The 19,337-nt window shown below is 32.5% G+C and overlaps 1 protein-coding gene across 1 annotated transcript in view; it reads left to right on the forward strand.

Moving 5' to 3' along the window:
* Positions 1-19,337, forward strand: part of LOC123514685 (zinc finger protein 622-like) — a 56,164-nt gene that overhangs the window by 34,673 nt on the left and 2,154 nt on the right. The window contains exons 6-9 of the mRNA XM_045272736.1: positions 4,535-4,709; positions 10,922-11,039; positions 11,418-11,543; positions 19,331-19,337. The exon at positions 19,331-19,337 is cut by the window's right edge and continues 137 nt beyond it. Of these exons, the coding sequence (XP_045128671.1) occupies positions 4,535-4,709; positions 10,922-11,039; positions 11,418-11,543; positions 19,331-19,337 (426 nt within the window). The remainder of the gene's footprint in view (positions 1-4,534; positions 4,710-10,921; positions 11,040-11,417; positions 11,544-19,330) is intronic.

Below are 19,337 nucleotides of genomic sequence, written 5' to 3' on the forward strand. Positions count from 1 at the left end.
TTCATGTACAATGCTATAACTGTAACATGAAATGGTTGGATTTATTACTACAATTAGGGTCACTACTTCAGATTAAGACTACATTTAGGTTCACAAGCAAAAAAGATTGGGAAACACTCCTCTAAACCCTGTTCCTCATCCTGAACCACTGAAATAATCTTTTAACCATTTCTTTCTCCTCCTTTTCTCACAAATTTCACTGGGTTTTTCTTCTCTTGTAACCTATATATAACCATACATTTTTTTTATGTACTATGTCTCTCACTAGCTCTTCCCTTTCTGTAATCACCTGTATCACTGTGTCAATTTTTTCTCGTATTTGTTATTTAACCACCTTTGGAAAATTCACTTTCTCATCCTCTTGTTCTTTTTTCCATACTTATCCACTCTACCAGCTTTGTTTCACTCATCACTCCTGCTCCTGCCCCCCACATTAGTTTGCACTTATTTGTATCACCTGCTATTTAATGAAATAGTCAGAATATTCTTAGAACACTGTTGATAATACTATGATTAAAGAACCGTGAATAGTATGAGGTGAATGTTTTGGTTAAAGATCTGGCAGGATGGTGAACAACACCCTCTGGGTCAATACAGTTTAGTTATACTATAGCCTAGGTCCTCTCTCCCCCTGCCATACATCACTAGGCTTGCTGTTCTCTGAAGTCAGCAGTATATATCGTTGCGAGAGCTTTGTTTACACATCCATCCTGTGCTGCTGTCATGGTGTGTTTGTGTTTGTGTACTAAAAACTTTAAAAATTTCTACCAGTATGACAACTAGTTTCTCTTTAAACAACTCATCCAATGCTGCTAAGATATGGCACCTTTGTCACAGAAATATCTGGTGAATTCTTTCCTGATGTCCTTTGTCCATATGGAGTGTTTCTTCTTAGTCTGTTCAAGAGTAGTAATTGCTCATTGTTATGCCAGGAGCCTGCTGTTATTGTCCCATCCAAATTTTCTTTGTGTAGGCTTCTTACTGCTTTTACTCTTCCAAATCCTATAACTGTCTGGGAAAGTACTCCCTCCACATATTCATCCACAGTAACTCCTCATGGATCTTCTCCTGCCTGCCTTTATCCTCCCTCACCCTCACCCACTCAAGTATCTCCATCATCACCATGTCCCTCCTTGAGCAGTTCATCCAGATTATCGCTCTTCCCTGTTGCTTCTCCATCTTATTCTTTCCCCACCACAAGGCCAACCAATAAAAGGAAGATTGAAGCAGGTGAAGAAATTATGCAAGTTGCTCTTCAGAAATTATTGTCCCTTCCCAACCATTGTGAAAGTGACCCATCTCTAGATTTTAGAATGGTTCTTGGTAATGAGTTGAAGGGCATAAAAAAATGCAGAGAAAATTTGCCAAAAAATTACTATATGATATTCACCTAGGGAACATGGAAATGCTTACTGTGCACCATCAAATATTACATTTAAGGGGTATGAATTCTTCAGATGTAATGATTTACAAATATTCATTGTCATGTTTATTTATTCATTTTCTTTCACTGCATGTTTTTGGCTTTGTATGATTAAAAAAATATTTATGTGTGGTGTAATAAAAAAAGGTAATTTCATTGCTAGTACTTCTTATCCAATAAACTTACATACCACATGCAGCCATGCCATGCAATGCAGGGTGTGTCCGCATTGCCAGCTTCACCCTGCACCATAGTATTAAAAAATCCGTTTCCAAATGCAGGATTACCACAGCCACCCATCGTTCCCCTTGAAATTCTCTATAACAATTTCTATGCAGGGTTTCTAGCTGCTGCACATACCACTTTATGAAGGCGGTATCTAATGCAGTATCTTTTCCACTCCTTACATTTTTCCTGGTGCACCTTCACCACTTTTACTTGATGATGCACCCTCACAGTATTTGGCAGAATATTCTACCAGCTTATATTCTGATTTACTGAAGTCTGACACAGTTTGCTTGGCCATACCATACTCCTCACAAATACTCATAATACTAGCTTCTTTCTCTAATTTTCTTATTAATTCCATCTTTTGAATCACAATTAGGGCCACTCACTTATGCCTAAGGTACTGAAAAATGCAGACTTGCTCACTGATACAAGACACAGTGTTCACTAGCATCAGCCAGACTTCTTTACAATTGTCTGCCACAGCGATGACCCCATCTATTGGCCATTTCTTGTAGTGTGTGAGGCGTGCATTGTTTGAATTCATTTGTTGGCTGTCAGGAAAATTATTAAATTATGAACTGGACACTGTCCAGATTAACTGAAATTTGGATAAACGATATCTGGATAAATGAGTGCCGAGTGTACTTCTGAAATAATTTCGAAAATCACTAACTTTTGTTTCACATCATCATTGAGGTAAAGATTAAGGTGTGTTTTCTGTATAGATTGGCAAGTCAGAGTGGAGGTATTGGCAAGGTCACACTCATGTGCTCATATACCATGTTTAGGATGGTTTTATACATAAAACACATCTCAATTTTCACTTCAACGGTTAGAATGATTTCGGAAATAATTTTAGAAATACACCAATTTATACAGGAACAGGAAGAGAAAAAAAGATGTTTAAAATTTTTTATTGTTTAATAAGAAGCAACATAAATTACTTGGTTTTTAATTATTTTAATTCCTTATATTTTTAGGTACTTGCGTGTGAGCTAAATTGCTGTATTAATAAATTAAGGATGGCTGTATTTTGAAATTGGCAGCAGCTGTAGTGAGGGAAAGGCTCAGAAACACCTGAAACTGTGAAGAACAGGGATAGTAAATTTTGCCGTGATAGTAACACACAGAAGTGAAGGAACCAACTGCCATGAAAGCCCTTCATATTACTGCTTATCAGTGATGCACTCTCTTATCCTTAGACCAACCATGTGGGCAGTGGCTCCCTCCACCATAAAAGGAGTTGTCTTATACAGTGGTAATGGCTCAAAACCTAAACTTTTTCCTAAAAAATTTGGGGTTGTCTTATATACCCAGTCACTTTATAGTACAAGATTATATGATAAGTTCATAGACAGGGATTTCTCAAATTATGTGAAGGATACATTCCTGAAGGGATCATGTAAGGAAAAATTGCATAAAGTGAACATGATTACTGAACTAAACTGTACAGTGCATACCAAGTCTGGAGAATTGTATTCAACCGACATTAAATTGAAGGATACAGCATGTTGGCAGTACACATGGGGAACACCTGGTGACACCTGGGGCCATATTCTACATAGTAATCGTCAGGTGTCACAGAATTCCTTACCGCCAACACTGTATATTGTCTTGCAGATGTCAGGAATTATGTGATTAAAACTACTTCAAAATTCTTGTGGAATACTGGATGCTTGTGTAGGATTCCCCTGCTGCCAGATAGTGTAATGTACCCTTCAAACGAGCACCAAGAAAGATGCTTTTGCAGAGATGGATGTCCTCTTTACTGACATAAGGTTCAATTTTAGTGAGCAAATTATAGAATTAATTAACAGCTATTCTGGTGTAGTTCTCAAAGCCAACAGGACATTCCTCTGAAAGTCCAGAGAAAATTTGTGAAACTTCCTCATCTACTCTACACTCAACTCTTCCCCTTTTTTGTCTTCAACTCTGTGGAAGTAGCTACCACAATGGTGGACAAAAGGGACTCTGGAAGGGCTATGTTAGCTGTAGCATCATCTATGCATACCCACTCTTTGACAATGCAGAGGAGACTGAAAACCCACCAGCATTTGGCAATACCTGTCTCCTGTGTGGATGCTCACTACCTTTACCTCTCTTGTCAGTCCGCCTGCCTCGCTGACTACTCATTTCTAGTGTAGATGAGTTCTTATGAGATAGAGATGACTCTACTTGACCTTTAGTTTGTTTACAAAATTTGACCTTGTTTTTAATCCAATTTTCCTATGTTGACTATCTTGTACACCAGGCCAGCAGTCTGACACATAGTTGCTCAGGTTGATTCAAACCTTGTTTAACTGTTAACTTCATTTGAAATTAATTTGGCCTCAGAGATATAGTAATTGCTAAATCCTTTTATTCTGTGGTACCCTATAATTTTTTATTTTTATTTTTTTTTTCCAGTTACATTGCTGCCATTGTCAGTAACCCACAAATGGTCACATATAGTCTGATTTCAGAACAGTAGTTGTTCTCAAACCATTTTATCCTTTGGTGCTATATGATATGCTTATTTTCAGCCACATTGCGTCTATTGTCAGTAAGCCACATATAAGTACAAAAAGAATTTTCATTTGATTTTGTTTATGCACTCAGTTTTATTTACAGATTTCATTGTCTTTGAATATTTGTTTTACTCCTTTCTTATAAATATTCCAACACTGTCCATGCATTTCACTTTTGTATCCACCTCAGTTTTGTATACCCATGTGATCTCAGTCTCCACTGTTAATGAAGAGATTTCTGTAGAACATTAGATATTACACAATGTTTAGAATACCTCAGAGATCTTTGGAAAGCAGGATGTCATGATTGCTTTCATTTTTATGTATAAGTCAGTCCTCATCCATATAAATAAAGCAAACCTGATTATTTTAGATTGGCTGTGGTTTTGAGTGCCTATCTTGCAAGTGGACTGCTCAGAGATCTCCAACGCTGGATTCTGTACGCAAACACATGAGTGATAAGAGGCATGGCAAAGTAGTGCTGGAGGGAGACAGTCTCGTAGAATATGCTGAGTTCTATGATTACTCTACCTCATATCCTGATGCAGGTCAGTACCAATGCCTTCTTTGGAAGAGTGTGGCTAGCAGTTTCAGGTTTTGGCTTTGCTTGAATTCCTTGCAATGGGAAGGAAAGTACAGGGATTTCTTCATTCATGTGTGTTTAGAATGTGCAATTTTGGAATAACACGAGGTAAAGAACCTAGTAATTTTTTTCATATTACACAGAGTATATAGAATAACACGATGTCAAGAAAATCAGGATGCTCGGCTGGTTTAGTTCCATGATGCGGACACTGGGCCGTATTCTACAAACCATCATAGCTAATGGTGTGGTCATAGTGAGACAAAATTTTACACACAAGTCCATCTATGATAGGCTCTAACCTTGTGATGTAGTCATAAGTGCTAAGACAAGGTTAACCCTGTTATAGTATTGCCAATGACTCCCAATGACTCAGTGATCCCCAACAGTATTTATTATTATTTAACAATATCATTAATGATGACTAAATAATGTTATATACGTATATATATATATATATATATATATATATATATATATATATATATATATATATATATATATATATATATATATATATATATATATATATATATATATATATATATATATATATATATATATATATATATATATATATATATATATATATATATATATATATATATATATATATATATATATATATATATATATATATATATATATATATATATATATATATATATATATATATATATATATATATATATATATATATATATATATATATATATATATATATATATATATATATATATATATATATATATATATATATATATATATATATATATATATATATATATATATATATATATATATATATATATATATATATATATATATATATATATATATATATATATATATATATATATATATATATATATATATATATATATATATATATATATATATATATATATATATATATATATATATATATATATATATATATATATATATATATATATATATATATATATATATATATATATATATATATATATATATATATATATATATATATATATATATATATATATATATATATATATATATATATATATATATATATATATATATATATATATATATATATATATATATATATATATATATATATATATATATATATATATATATATATATATATATATATATATATATATATATATATATATATATATATATATATATATATATATATATATATATATATATATATATATATATATATATATATATATATATATATATATATATATATATATATATATATATATATATATATATATATATATATATATATATATATATATATATATATATATATATATATATATATATATATATATATATATATATATATATATATATATATATATATATATATATATATATATATATATATATATATATATATATATATATATATATATATATATATATATATATATATATATATATATATATATATATATATATATATATATATATATATATATATATATATATATATATATATATATATATATATATATATATATATATATATATATATATATATATATATATATATATATATATATATATATATATATATATATATATATATATATATATATATATATATATATATATATATATATATATATATATATATATATATATATATATATATATATATATATATATATATATATATATATATATATATATATATATATATATATATATATATATATATATATATATATATATATATATATATATATATATATATATATATATATATATATATATATATATATATATATATATATATATATATATATATATATATATATATATATATATATATATATATATATATATATATATATATATATATATATATATATATATATATATATATATATATATATATATATATATATATATATATATATATATATATATATATATATATATATATATATATATATATATATATATATATATATATATATATATATATATATATATATATATATATATATATATATATATATATATATATATATATATATATATATATATATATATATATATATATATATATATATATATATATATATATATATATATATATATATATATATATATATATATATATATATATATATATATATATATATATATATATATATATATATATATATATATATATATATATATATATATATATATATATATATATATATATATATATATATATATATATATATATATATATATATATATATATATATATATATATATATATATATATATATATATATATATATATATATATATATATATATATATATATATATATATATATATATATATATATATATATATATATATATATATATATATATATATATATATATATATATATATATATATATATATATATATATATATATATATATATATATATATATATATATATATATATATATATATATATATATATATATATATATATATATATATATATATATATATATATATATATATATATATATATATATATATATATATATATATATATATATATATATATATATATATATATATATATATATATATATATATATATATATATATATATATATATATATATATATATATATATATATATATATATATATATATATATATATATATATATATATATATATATATATATATATATATATATATATATATATATATATATATATATATATATATATATATATATATATATATATATATATATATATATATATATATATATATATATATATATATATATATATATATATATATATATATATATATATATATATATATATATATATATATATATATATATATATATATATATATATATATATATATATATATATATATATATATATATATATATATATATATATATATATATATATATATATATATATATATATATATATATATATATATATATATATATATATATATATATATATATATATATATATATATATATATATATATATATATATATATATATATATATATATATATATATATATATATATATATATATATATATATATATATATATATATATATATATATATATATATATATATATATATATATATATATATATATATATATATATATATATATATATATATATATATATATATATATATATATATATATATATATATATATATATATATATATATATATATATATATATATATATATATATATATATATATATATATATATATATATATATATATATATATATATATATATATATATATATATATATATATATATATATATATATATATATATATATATATATATATATATATATATATATATATATATATATATATATATATATATATATATATATATATATATATATATATATATATATATATATATATATATATATATATATATATATATATATATATATATATATATATATATATATATATATATATATATATATATATATATATATATATATATATATATATATATATATATATATATATATATATATATATATATATATATATATATATATATATATATATATATATATATATATATATATATATATATTGAGAGAGAGAGAGAGAGAGAGAGAGAGAGAGAGAGAGAGAGAGAGAGAGAGAGAGAGAGAGAGAGAGTGAGTTCCAAGTTGCAGTGGCATTTAATGTTCACCATGGGGTAAAAGGTTTGTGTTTTGTTCTCAGTATATAAGATGGCCCCTTGATTTAGGAGCCTCAAAATTGGGGGGAAAAAAAATACTTGTCTTATAGTCTGGCATATATGGTATCTGAAATTCAAATACAACAGCCTTTGGGTTTCAAATTCCTTCACTATGTATTTATAAGTTTCAGGACACTTATCCTTCCTGTAGTTTTGGGTAATTATTTTTTCTTTTCTTTAGGGACTGGCACATATGTATGTTGTCATAACATGTGCCCCTCTTATATCAGTAAAAAGGGGAAAAAATGTGGCAGGAAGTAAGTGGAATTCTGCACTTTCACTGTGTTTTCACAGTTTTTTTCAGAATTTTGTCATTGTTTTGCTGTTTGTATTCATTTGATTGACATGAAATTTTCGCATATGATTGCGTATACAATAGTGACTTCCTGGAGCATGATAAGATGGTAACATACCAGATCCCTGCTTCTCTAGATAATGATATTCACTTGTATGTGAGGATTGGGAAGGAGCCATCAGCAGCGTCACGACCAATCTGCTGTTTTACTACTGAACTTGACACTCTCTGAGTCATTATTAGCATGTTGAAGTGAGATAATGATACTGTGAAATAACTTTTTTCAACCTCATCCAAGCTTTACTACACAATAAACATAATTTTTTTATGCACATAATGGAATATTGCACAGAACAGCAAAAATGAATATGAAGATGAGAGAGAAAATTTGCCCATGCTGCCAGCCCACCAAGTGGCGAGACACAACCAACAGACGTTGGACTACCAGATATTTTTTTGAGTACCAAGTTGAACTTTTGCATTCAAGTATCAAAAAGTTCAATTTCCAAGACATTTGAGTATTTAATCTTCACTGTATAATGAACTAATATTTGGTTTTCCTCTATTTCTCCATGCAATCTTTCATCTTAAAAACAGTAGAAATTTTTTTGGATAATTTTTTTTTTTATGCTAATACAGTAATACCTCGAGATATGATCGCCTCAACATACAATTTTTTTTTTATATACGACGAAAATTTCATATAATTTAGCCCTTGAAATGCAAAGATAGTTTTAAGATACGAATAGCCATCGGTAGGTGGCGCAGCAATCGCTTGGCTACCTGTGTCCACCCGAACATTCAGCCTGCGTTGTGTATTGTTGTTCATCCTTTGTGCATGTATGTGTCTGTGCTCCTTGGCAGTGTGTTTTTTTTCTTAAGTTTCGTGAACTCAAGACCCTGGGTCCCAAAAGTAAAAGTTTGGCGAGAAACACACAAAATAGCCTGTATTCACATACTGATTACACTTAGAAATTCAATAAATGAGTAAGTACAAATGATGTTCTGCCCACAAGCAACTCTTCCTCTTTGCAATGCAAAAAAACAGAAGTCTCTAGATGTCATGGTTACCAAAATATCACAGGTTGAATGAGGTGGTATCATTGGTTTACCATGGCCTTGCATCCGATCGGGTTCAGTGGCCTTGGCTAGACCGATAGAAAATGGGCCTCTTGTATCTCTCTCTCTCTCTCTCTCTCTCTCTCTCTCTCTCTCTCTCTCTCTCTCTCTCTCTCTCTCTCTCTCTCTCTCTCTCTCTCTCTCTCTCTCTCTCTCTCTCTCTCTCTCTCTCTCTCTCTCTCTCTCTCTCTCTCTCTCTCTCTCATGTCGCCTGTTCTGATACCACTCACATTCAAAAGTTGTGTCCCTGTAACATGGTGAGAGACCTGAGGTATAGAAGTAAGGCACGTGGGAGAGGTGGCGGAATCAGACAGTGAAATCACGGTCACTCCCACCATCCATCGTTGGTGACACAGTGATATAGAGCTTATGTTTACTCCTGATGAGTGTTGCCAGCTCACAAGCAAAGAAAATGGGAAGAAAGCCAAAATATAGCCGTAAAAAGCCTAAACGTCTATCGACGTGCCCCGAGTCTTGCGTGATAAATGTCTATCGATGCGTTCCGAGTTTTGTGGGTTAAGTTGTTATTTTGGGCAATATAGTTAATTTATATCATGCATACAATAAACATTGCCTAACCTAACCTAACCATTGTATTTACCTTATATTAAATCTATATTTGGTTGGTATTTAAAGCATGTTAATTTTTTGGGGGCGTAAATTCATATCACAAGAACGAATTAATTCTATTTCCATTAATTTCTAATGGAAAAATTGATTTAATATAAGATTTTTTTTATATACAATGATCACGGAACGAATTAAATTTGTATGTAGGTACCACTGTAATTGCACATCACAAGTATGACTGCAGGAACTGCACACCTGACAAGTTAAGTCCCATGATCTGTGTATTGACAGTCTCTAGATCTAGAACATCTAACTATGGATAAATTTTGAACAGTCTGGGGACTTTAGATAAGAATTCAGTATGATTTCATCTTATCCACAAAACTGAAGTGGTTTTCATCTTCCAGCTGAGAATGTGTCAGCAGATGAGGAGGTGAAACAGACGGTGCTCTCTGGGAATGACTACCAGCTGGTGTTGCCATCAGGGGCCACCGTGGGACATCGTTCACTTACCAGATATTACCGGTGAGTGGGTTTGCTTACTTAATTTATTTTGTGGAAAAACATTACACAATACTCTCTAAATCAAAACTTTTGTTGGGAAGAAGAAAATGGGACAGGCACAAATTAGTGAATACTTATTGCTCTCTCCCTTTTCTTGAATTTCCACAGTAACTTGAAAAAAAAAGAGAATAGCCTTGTCTAGTTTATTGACATCTCAATGACAGAAAACTGCTTTCTTGGGTAATTAGGTCTTGCTTATTTCATTATCTCAATAAGAATTAAGTGTAAACAGGCTTTTTACCAATACTATTGAGTCATCACTCATTGAATCTAAATATTTATTTGGGTGCTACCACTTGACTTTATGCAGCCAAATATGTGCTTTTATTATACCAATAGACAGAAGTTGGATCCTAATCGAGGAGCTGTTGTTGTGAAGAAAAAACCAGGTGCAGCCTTCCACAGCTTGATGGCAAAATACCGAGCACTGGGATGGACTGGGGCCTCCGCAGCAGACTTGGAGAGGTGAGTCTACTCCCACAATGCAGGGATTAATACAGAAGTCCCTTTTCTCAATATTTGCCAAGTAGATTTCACAGAAAGGTGTAGCTCATGTTAGGATGAACATACTATGAATGCTCAAAGAAGAATGAGAACACCACTAGGGAAACTTACTTGTAACTCATTGATGAATTATTTAATAGCATTCACTGACAAGCAGAAAATTTTATAACACAGACAGATCTTGATTCAGGTCTGACAAACACCATGCCATATGATTTACCACTTGGCAATTTTTTTTATTACTGTTTTATTCGGTCATTTTGCCTTTCCATATTGCTCTCCATACCTTTTGGTGCTAATCTTAATGAGCCTCATTATCTTAAACTAATTTTAATCCCTTCACTCTAGACAATAGAAAATACCTCCTAGCACCATATATGGGCATGGAGGTGATGGGGGGATAACTGACTCAGAGGCAGCTCTCTCTCTCTCTCTCTCTCTCTCTCTCTCTCTCTCTCTCTCTCTCTCTCTCTCTCTCTCTCTCTCTCTCTCTCTCTCTCTCTCTCTCTCTCTCTCTCTCTCTCTCTCTCTCTCTCTCTCTCCTACTGAAATAAGAATGATGATATTTAGTGATTTTTCATACTAGGTATGTGTATTATGAAATAAACTCATGAAAATTTTAGAGAAAAAGTTATAGTTTGCCTGCTCTTGGCTTTCTGAAGATGACAAATGACAAAAAACATTAATTTTTAGGGTAAACTAATCTACTGATTCCTTAAAAAAATTAAATAAAATTTTTCCCAGCAGGGCCCATTGGTACCTATCCTAGTTCAGGAGTTTCTCGACTAATGTGTGTTCATTATGTGACTGAAATAACACAAGACAAGAAAATTTAGTAATTTTTCTAATTACTGTTGAACCTCCATTAACTTGGATTTCGTGATAAGTTGGACTCTGACCAATAGGAGTGGATAGGGCAAGAAGTTTGGTTAAGAAGGTCATTAACCCCTTCAGTCCGGGGACGTATATATACGTCATGGTGGCTACGCGTGCCAGTCCGGTGACATATACATACGTCCAGAAGCCTTACCTCCAGTCCAGGGACGTATTATTACGTCTGGCGGGCCATAAGCATTTTAGATGAGTGTACCCAAGAAAACCAACAGCCATTCGTTTTCTTAGATATGTATATTATCTAGGAAAATGAATATATGTAACTACTATATCACAGACAAGAATAAGTTTCCGCATGAAGGTTTATTTTTTCTCTGTTTCGTCAGCTTTAGCAGCCACAGCCACCAGCTTACAGAGAGAGAGAGAGAGAGAGAGAGAGAGAGAGAGAGAGAGAGAGAGAGATCAGTCTCACATGTCAGGTGATAATCCGATCCCCCCTCCTCTCTCTCTCTCTCTCTCTCTCTCTCTCTCATAGTGTTTCCATTCGTAGTTTTTTTGCAGGTTTTCGTGTGTGTGTGTGTGTGTGTGTGTGTGTGTGTGTGTGTGTGTGTGCTGACATATTGAAGCCTCTCTCTCTCTCTGTTCGTGCGCAATTTATTTTGCGTTTGAAATAATGTACATTTTGCATGACAGGTATATGTTGCCATTTGCTACACATACTGGCATGCAAATGCTAGACAACAATAAATAACAGTGTTTACCGCAAATGAGATGCTTCACTCTGATATAAGACGCTTTAGGGCCTATCTGTACAGACAGAAATATGACAATTCATGATTGCTACCAGGCCCCAGCCCTCCATCTCCGACTTCACAGCACTCCCTCCACCTCCGCCTTTCCTCACAGCCCTCCACCTCCAGCTTCACTGCACTCCCTCCACCTCCGCCTTTCCTCACAGCCTCCACCTCTGGCTTCACTCACTCCCTCCACCTCCGCCTTTCCTCACAGCCCTCCACCTCCGGCTTCACCCTCCACTCCCTCCACCTCCGCCTTTCCTCACAGCCTCCACCTCCGGCTTCACCACACCCCTCCACCTCCGCCTTTCCCTCACAGCCCTCCACCTCCGCCATCACAGCACCACCACCCAAGAGATTCAGGGAGAAATCTCCCGAATTGTAAAAAAAAAAAAAAAAAAAAAAAAAATTATTGTTTTCCTTTTTAGCATAGCAATGGGAAGTGTATTGTAACATACAAAGATTTTTACACATCCTGATATATAGTATGTGATGAATATATTGAGTTTATGGCTAAAACATTGATTATTCAATACTGAAGCTTCAAATCTTGGCGCGCACGGGCCGCCCGGATGGAGCGCGGTGCGTGTTTTCTAACTTCTGGGGCGAATGGGTTAATTAATAATAGAGAGTGGGTGACAGGACAGAACCCTGAGGAACTCCACGATTAATAGATTTAGGAGAAGAACAGTGGCCATCTACCACAGCAGCAATAGAACGGTCAGAAAGGAAACTTGAGATAAAGTTGCAGAGAGAAGGATAGAAGCCGTAGGAGGGCAGTTTTGAAATCAAAGCTTTATGCCAGACTCTATCAAAAGCTTTTGATATGTCTAACGCTACAGCAAAAGTTTCACCGAAATCTCTAAAAGAGGATGACCAAGACTCAGTAAGGAAAGCCAGAAGATCACCAGTAGAGCGACCTTGACGGAAGCCATACTGGCGATCAGACAGAAGATTGTGAAGTGACAGATGTTTGAGAATATTCCTATTCAGGATAGATTCAAAAACTTTAAATAAGCAAGAGATTAAAGCTATAGGACGGTAGTTTGAGGGATTGGAACGGTCACCTTTTTTAGGAACAGGCTGAATATAGGCAAACCCAGCAGGAAGGAAAGGTAGTAGATAGACAAAGTTGGAAGAGTTTGGCCAGGCAAGGTGCAAGCATGGAAGCACAGTTTTTGAGAACAATAGGAGGTACCCCATCAGGACCATAAGCCTTCCGAGGGTTTAGGCCAACAAGGCCATGGAAAACATCATTACGAAGAATTTTGATTGTAGACATGAAATAGTCAGAGGGAGGAGGAGAGGAAGGGACAAGCCCAGAATCATTCAAGGTGGAGTTGTGAGCAAAGGTTTGAGAGAAGAGTTCAGCTTTAGAGACAGAAGAGATGGCAGTGGTGCCATCGGGATGAAATAAAGGAGGGAAAGATGAAGAAGTGAAGTTATTTGAGATGTTTTTGGCTAGATGCCAGAAGTCTCGAGGGAGTTTGAGTTTGAAAGATTTTGACATTTTCTACTTATGAAGGAGTGTTTGGCAAGTTGAAGAACAGACTTGGCATGATTCCGGGCAGAGATATAAAGTGCATGAGATTCAGGAGATGGAAGACTCATGTACCTTTTGTGGGCAACCTCTCTATCATGTATAGCACGAGAACAGGCTGAGTTAAACCAAGGTTTAGAAGGTTTAGGTTGAGATAAAGAATGAGGAATGTACGCCTCCATGCCAGACACTATCACCTCTGTTATGCGTTTAGCACAAAGAGATGGGTCTCTAGATACTAACGGCTTTGTTTAGGTTGTTACATCATGAAAGAAGGTTTGAACATATGAGGCGTTTCGTGCTGAAGGAGCGTAACCGCCACTAACATAGTTTTGAGAAAAACGCCCATAAAGTTAGACAATGATAACACGGTCGAAAATGGATGAAAACGTAATGTATTATACACCAGTGGAAAGCTTTTAAAACCAGCTTTCACATGAAATGGGTACTGGGATGATAAAATGCCATTTTTACAATAAAAAAATCACTCAAAACATCAACCATCAATAGAAATGGTGTCAAACCAGGGAGGAATTAACTGTTAGAAACTTCTATTATGTACTTTTCAATGAAAAAATGGTGGATAATACTAGAAATTACATGTTAGGTTATGAAAAATGACCAAAGCTTGAAAAATCTAATTATTAATCATTTTTTTAATGTCTCCGGTTTGACACTATTAATAATAAACAAAATCAATTCCCACACTCACCTAAAATTAAGTTTCTGTTTCGCTCAAGAAGTTAATAACAGGGAAGGGGTTGTCAGGTGGTTAGTAATCTAGCAGGTCATCATTGGGGTCATCATGACTGTCCATGGCCCTAAGACATCAAATATCACTTTAATATTATCAGCACCAACCTTGGCAAAACACTTATTTTTGCACTTACAATCTGGGCCAACTTTCGTGCCGTCACAACCTTCCCTCCCTGACTCACATACTCCTCACCTCGGTTTCTCTTCGCCTTCCTCACGTTTTTTTTTCCACGTCTCCGGCCGTCTATGCTTACTCGCCTTAAGCACTGACACCTCCTCTCCACTCTGATCACCAGCGTCACTCATTTTGGCAAGTAAATCCATAAGAAAAATGGCTGAAAACAGGGAGAGTTCCAGGGAGATGCAACACGTGTTGTAAGAATGGCGCCACCTGACTGAAGAAGCGGGATGGTAACGTGGCTATGATTGGCTGAGCGGTTGTTTTCCTGCAACCCGTGCTACCATTGGCTAGCTCGCTGTGGCTCATAAGCTAGTCCAACTCTGAAATTTCAGACCTCCTCCACATATTTATTGCGTGTTGGTACCTGACTCTAAACCCTCTGCCTTGGGGTCATAGAGGTGGCTATTGGGTGTTTCTTTGTTGTCACGTGGCGTATGAGACTGCCATCTACCGGGAACCGGTGCTAACTCAAAAACGGTCAGGGTGGCGGTTACGCTATTTCAGCATGAGACTCCTCATGTGGTGTCTTGATGCAGATAAGAATGGAGATAAAACAGATTAAAAAATTAGTCATTTTTTCATTTTACACTAATTATTTAGAATAACATGATGTCTAGATGCTTTGCTGGTATGGCAAATCTCAAGAATGACAAGATTCCACCAGATGTTTGATTAGACTGCCATGTTCTCATCATAGCTGATCGCAGCACAAATGCACTTCACCTCCAGGACAGCTAGTGATGCATGATAAACGTTGTCAGGAAGATCAGCATATACCGTCTTGCTGTCAGTTAGACCCTGTTACTATATCAGTGATCATTCTTTGTGTATTGCAGTTGAGAGATGCAGGGTGGCTGTTAAGTCACTTTCTCAGATGCAGCCTTGGGTTCAGGAATGGTTCTATGGGGAAAATGTTTTTACTTATATATATATATATATATATATATATATATATATATATATATATATATATATATATATATATATATATATATATATATATATATATATATATATATATATATATATATATATATATATATATATATATATATATATATATATATATATATATATATATATATATATATACACACACACACACACACACACACACACACACACACACACACTGTCATACGTCGCCCAAGACGATTGTTACGTTCCTGAGCTCGTCGTGCACGGCGAGATTCGTGTTGGGCGAATAATAGGCCCTTTGGGAAAATAGGGGTTACGTTCCTAGATCCTCCCAAAAATACACTTTTTTACCAAAAAGACTGAAAAAAAAAACAATAAATGAAGTACCAAACCCATTTTATTTAACTACAGTACTAGTATAGTAATACTTCGCCTAATGAACATGATAGGGTGTGTCAAAGCTGTTCGTAGAGTGAAAATTTGTTAAGTGGACGTAATTTTCCCATAGGAAATAATGGAAATAGGGGGGATGCGTTCTGGGTTGGTCCCCAACATACCACATGGGTAAAAAAACAAAATGTATATATATTTCTATTAGCTTTTTACAAGCCTTGCCCTCAAGAAAGGATTGTTTTGTAATGCATAAAGTGAAATCTTACATGGAATACCAAAAAATAAAGCAGAGATGAGATCGGCCACAGACAGCGGAGACTCTGGCGACTTGGCTGCTGCTTCTTCTTCTTGTGACCATTTTAGCTTGGCGTGTTTTCTTTCACCACAATATTGCATTTGTTTCCACTCCTCTATTGCCTGCTGTAATGAATATCATATCTTAGTATTCAAATACGCTCATGCCATGAGGATAACCTTGACTCCATGGTAGTGAGTGATAGTGAATTACTAATGAAATACCGTGGTATTTCATTAGTAATTCACTATCACTATCACTATCTTGATAACATTCTAGAGACGTGTGAGAAGAGAAAGAGCAAGGTTGTACACAGTGGCAGCAGGTATTTTGTTCCAAGATTCCCGGATAGCTGCCTCCAGCCTCGCAATGGAACTGACGTCATTGCCTCGTAAATCTTTCTTAACGATAGCCCAGATTTTTAATATGGTTAATTTCTGGGATATTGCCAGGCCAGTCTTCAATAAAGGGTACCTGACAATCCCCCAGCCACAGGACAACAGCCCTGAGGTGTTGCACTGTCCTGTTGAAAGATTCTGGCCTGACACAGCTCAAAACACGCTGGCAAGTGGTCATTCAACAGTTTGTAATAGACATTTGCATTAACCCTTATGTTTTTGGGAAGCACTACCAACTCAACAAGGCCATGACTGGAAAAACAGCCCCGTACCATTAAAGAATCAAGGTGTTTTACTGTTGTTTCAAGGTACTGTGGGTCAAGTGGATCACTACCGAGGCGCTGATAAACTTGGGAATTTCTATTGCATGTCTCATTAAACGTTGCTTCATCCGACCGTAATACACCTAACCAGTCATTCTCTGTCCACTAAGCATAAGTTAACACATTTCACCCAGCTCATGGAGGCGCCATGACACGGTTCGCACAGAAACACCCTGAAAGGCACCACTGTTCTCCTCCTTTATTTTTCTAGTGATGACCGATGCAGTATTCTCTACTGTACATTTGTGTATGGTTGTTGCCCTTTTGGAAGTCTTCCTTGGCCTCCCAGAGTGATTTTTGGTAATTGGCAACTCTTCACTGCCTCCCTCCCTGAATTGGCGCACATTTTTTCACACTCCTTGGTCCAGCACTTGTTAGCTCACGAATTTCCTTAATTGTGTGACCAGCAACCTTTAAACCAATTATCTGAGCAACTGTTTCATGTGCTGAATCCTTTGGTTTCGGCATAATGAGCACCTACCACTTGTCAAACAAGGGGATCTCGTGGAGCGGAGTGTCACAAACAACCTTTCACTAGGAATGCTCACAGCACACTGAGGGTTTGCCACGGGTTCTAGAATTTCCTAAAGGCATCTCATGACTGTTGCATGTGGTCACAAAGATCTGGTGAAACATGGTTGACCCTCTTTTGTGAAAAGTTTGCAACCACTCGGAGCAGTGGTCGCATTTTATTGAGTACTGTATATATATATATATATATATATATATATATATATATATATATATATATATATATATATATATATATATATATATATACACACACACACAGTAGAACTCAAACAGTTTATAGTTAAGTTCAGTAATCATGTTCACTTTGTGATTTTCACATTACACCCAATCCCTTCAGAAAGGTATCCCTTACATAAATGAGAAATTCCTGTATAAGTGAATTGTATACCTTTGTAATAATGATGAAAGTCAAGTAAGCTATTGCATCATATATCACCTACATTCTGAAAGATCTCTTACAGTATCTGGGAATAAAATCACATCATCGTAACAGAATGCAGCCATGATACACTATGCTTGTCCTCAGATACGTCACGAGTGCTACATGGATGCAAAATATGTGTCCATGTTGAAGAGGTTATAGTAACATTTAAGTTGTATACTGTCAATATTTACAATGTTTTGATGTTTAGCAATTATTAAAAAACTATTGTACTACAACTGAAATAGTTACATATTTCTTAAAGATTTTAATGTTTCTAGTGTTGTACATATTCAACAACATATTTTCCTAGTCACATGAAAAATCAGAATGAAATGTATAATTTTACTTTATGTTTCAGAAAACAC

This window comes from Portunus trituberculatus, chromosome 38 (assembly GCF_017591435.1).
Source record: "Portunus trituberculatus isolate SZX2019 chromosome 38, ASM1759143v1, whole genome shotgun sequence".
NCBI classification, from domain to species: Eukaryota; Metazoa; Arthropoda; class Malacostraca; order Decapoda; family Portunidae; genus Portunus; species Portunus trituberculatus.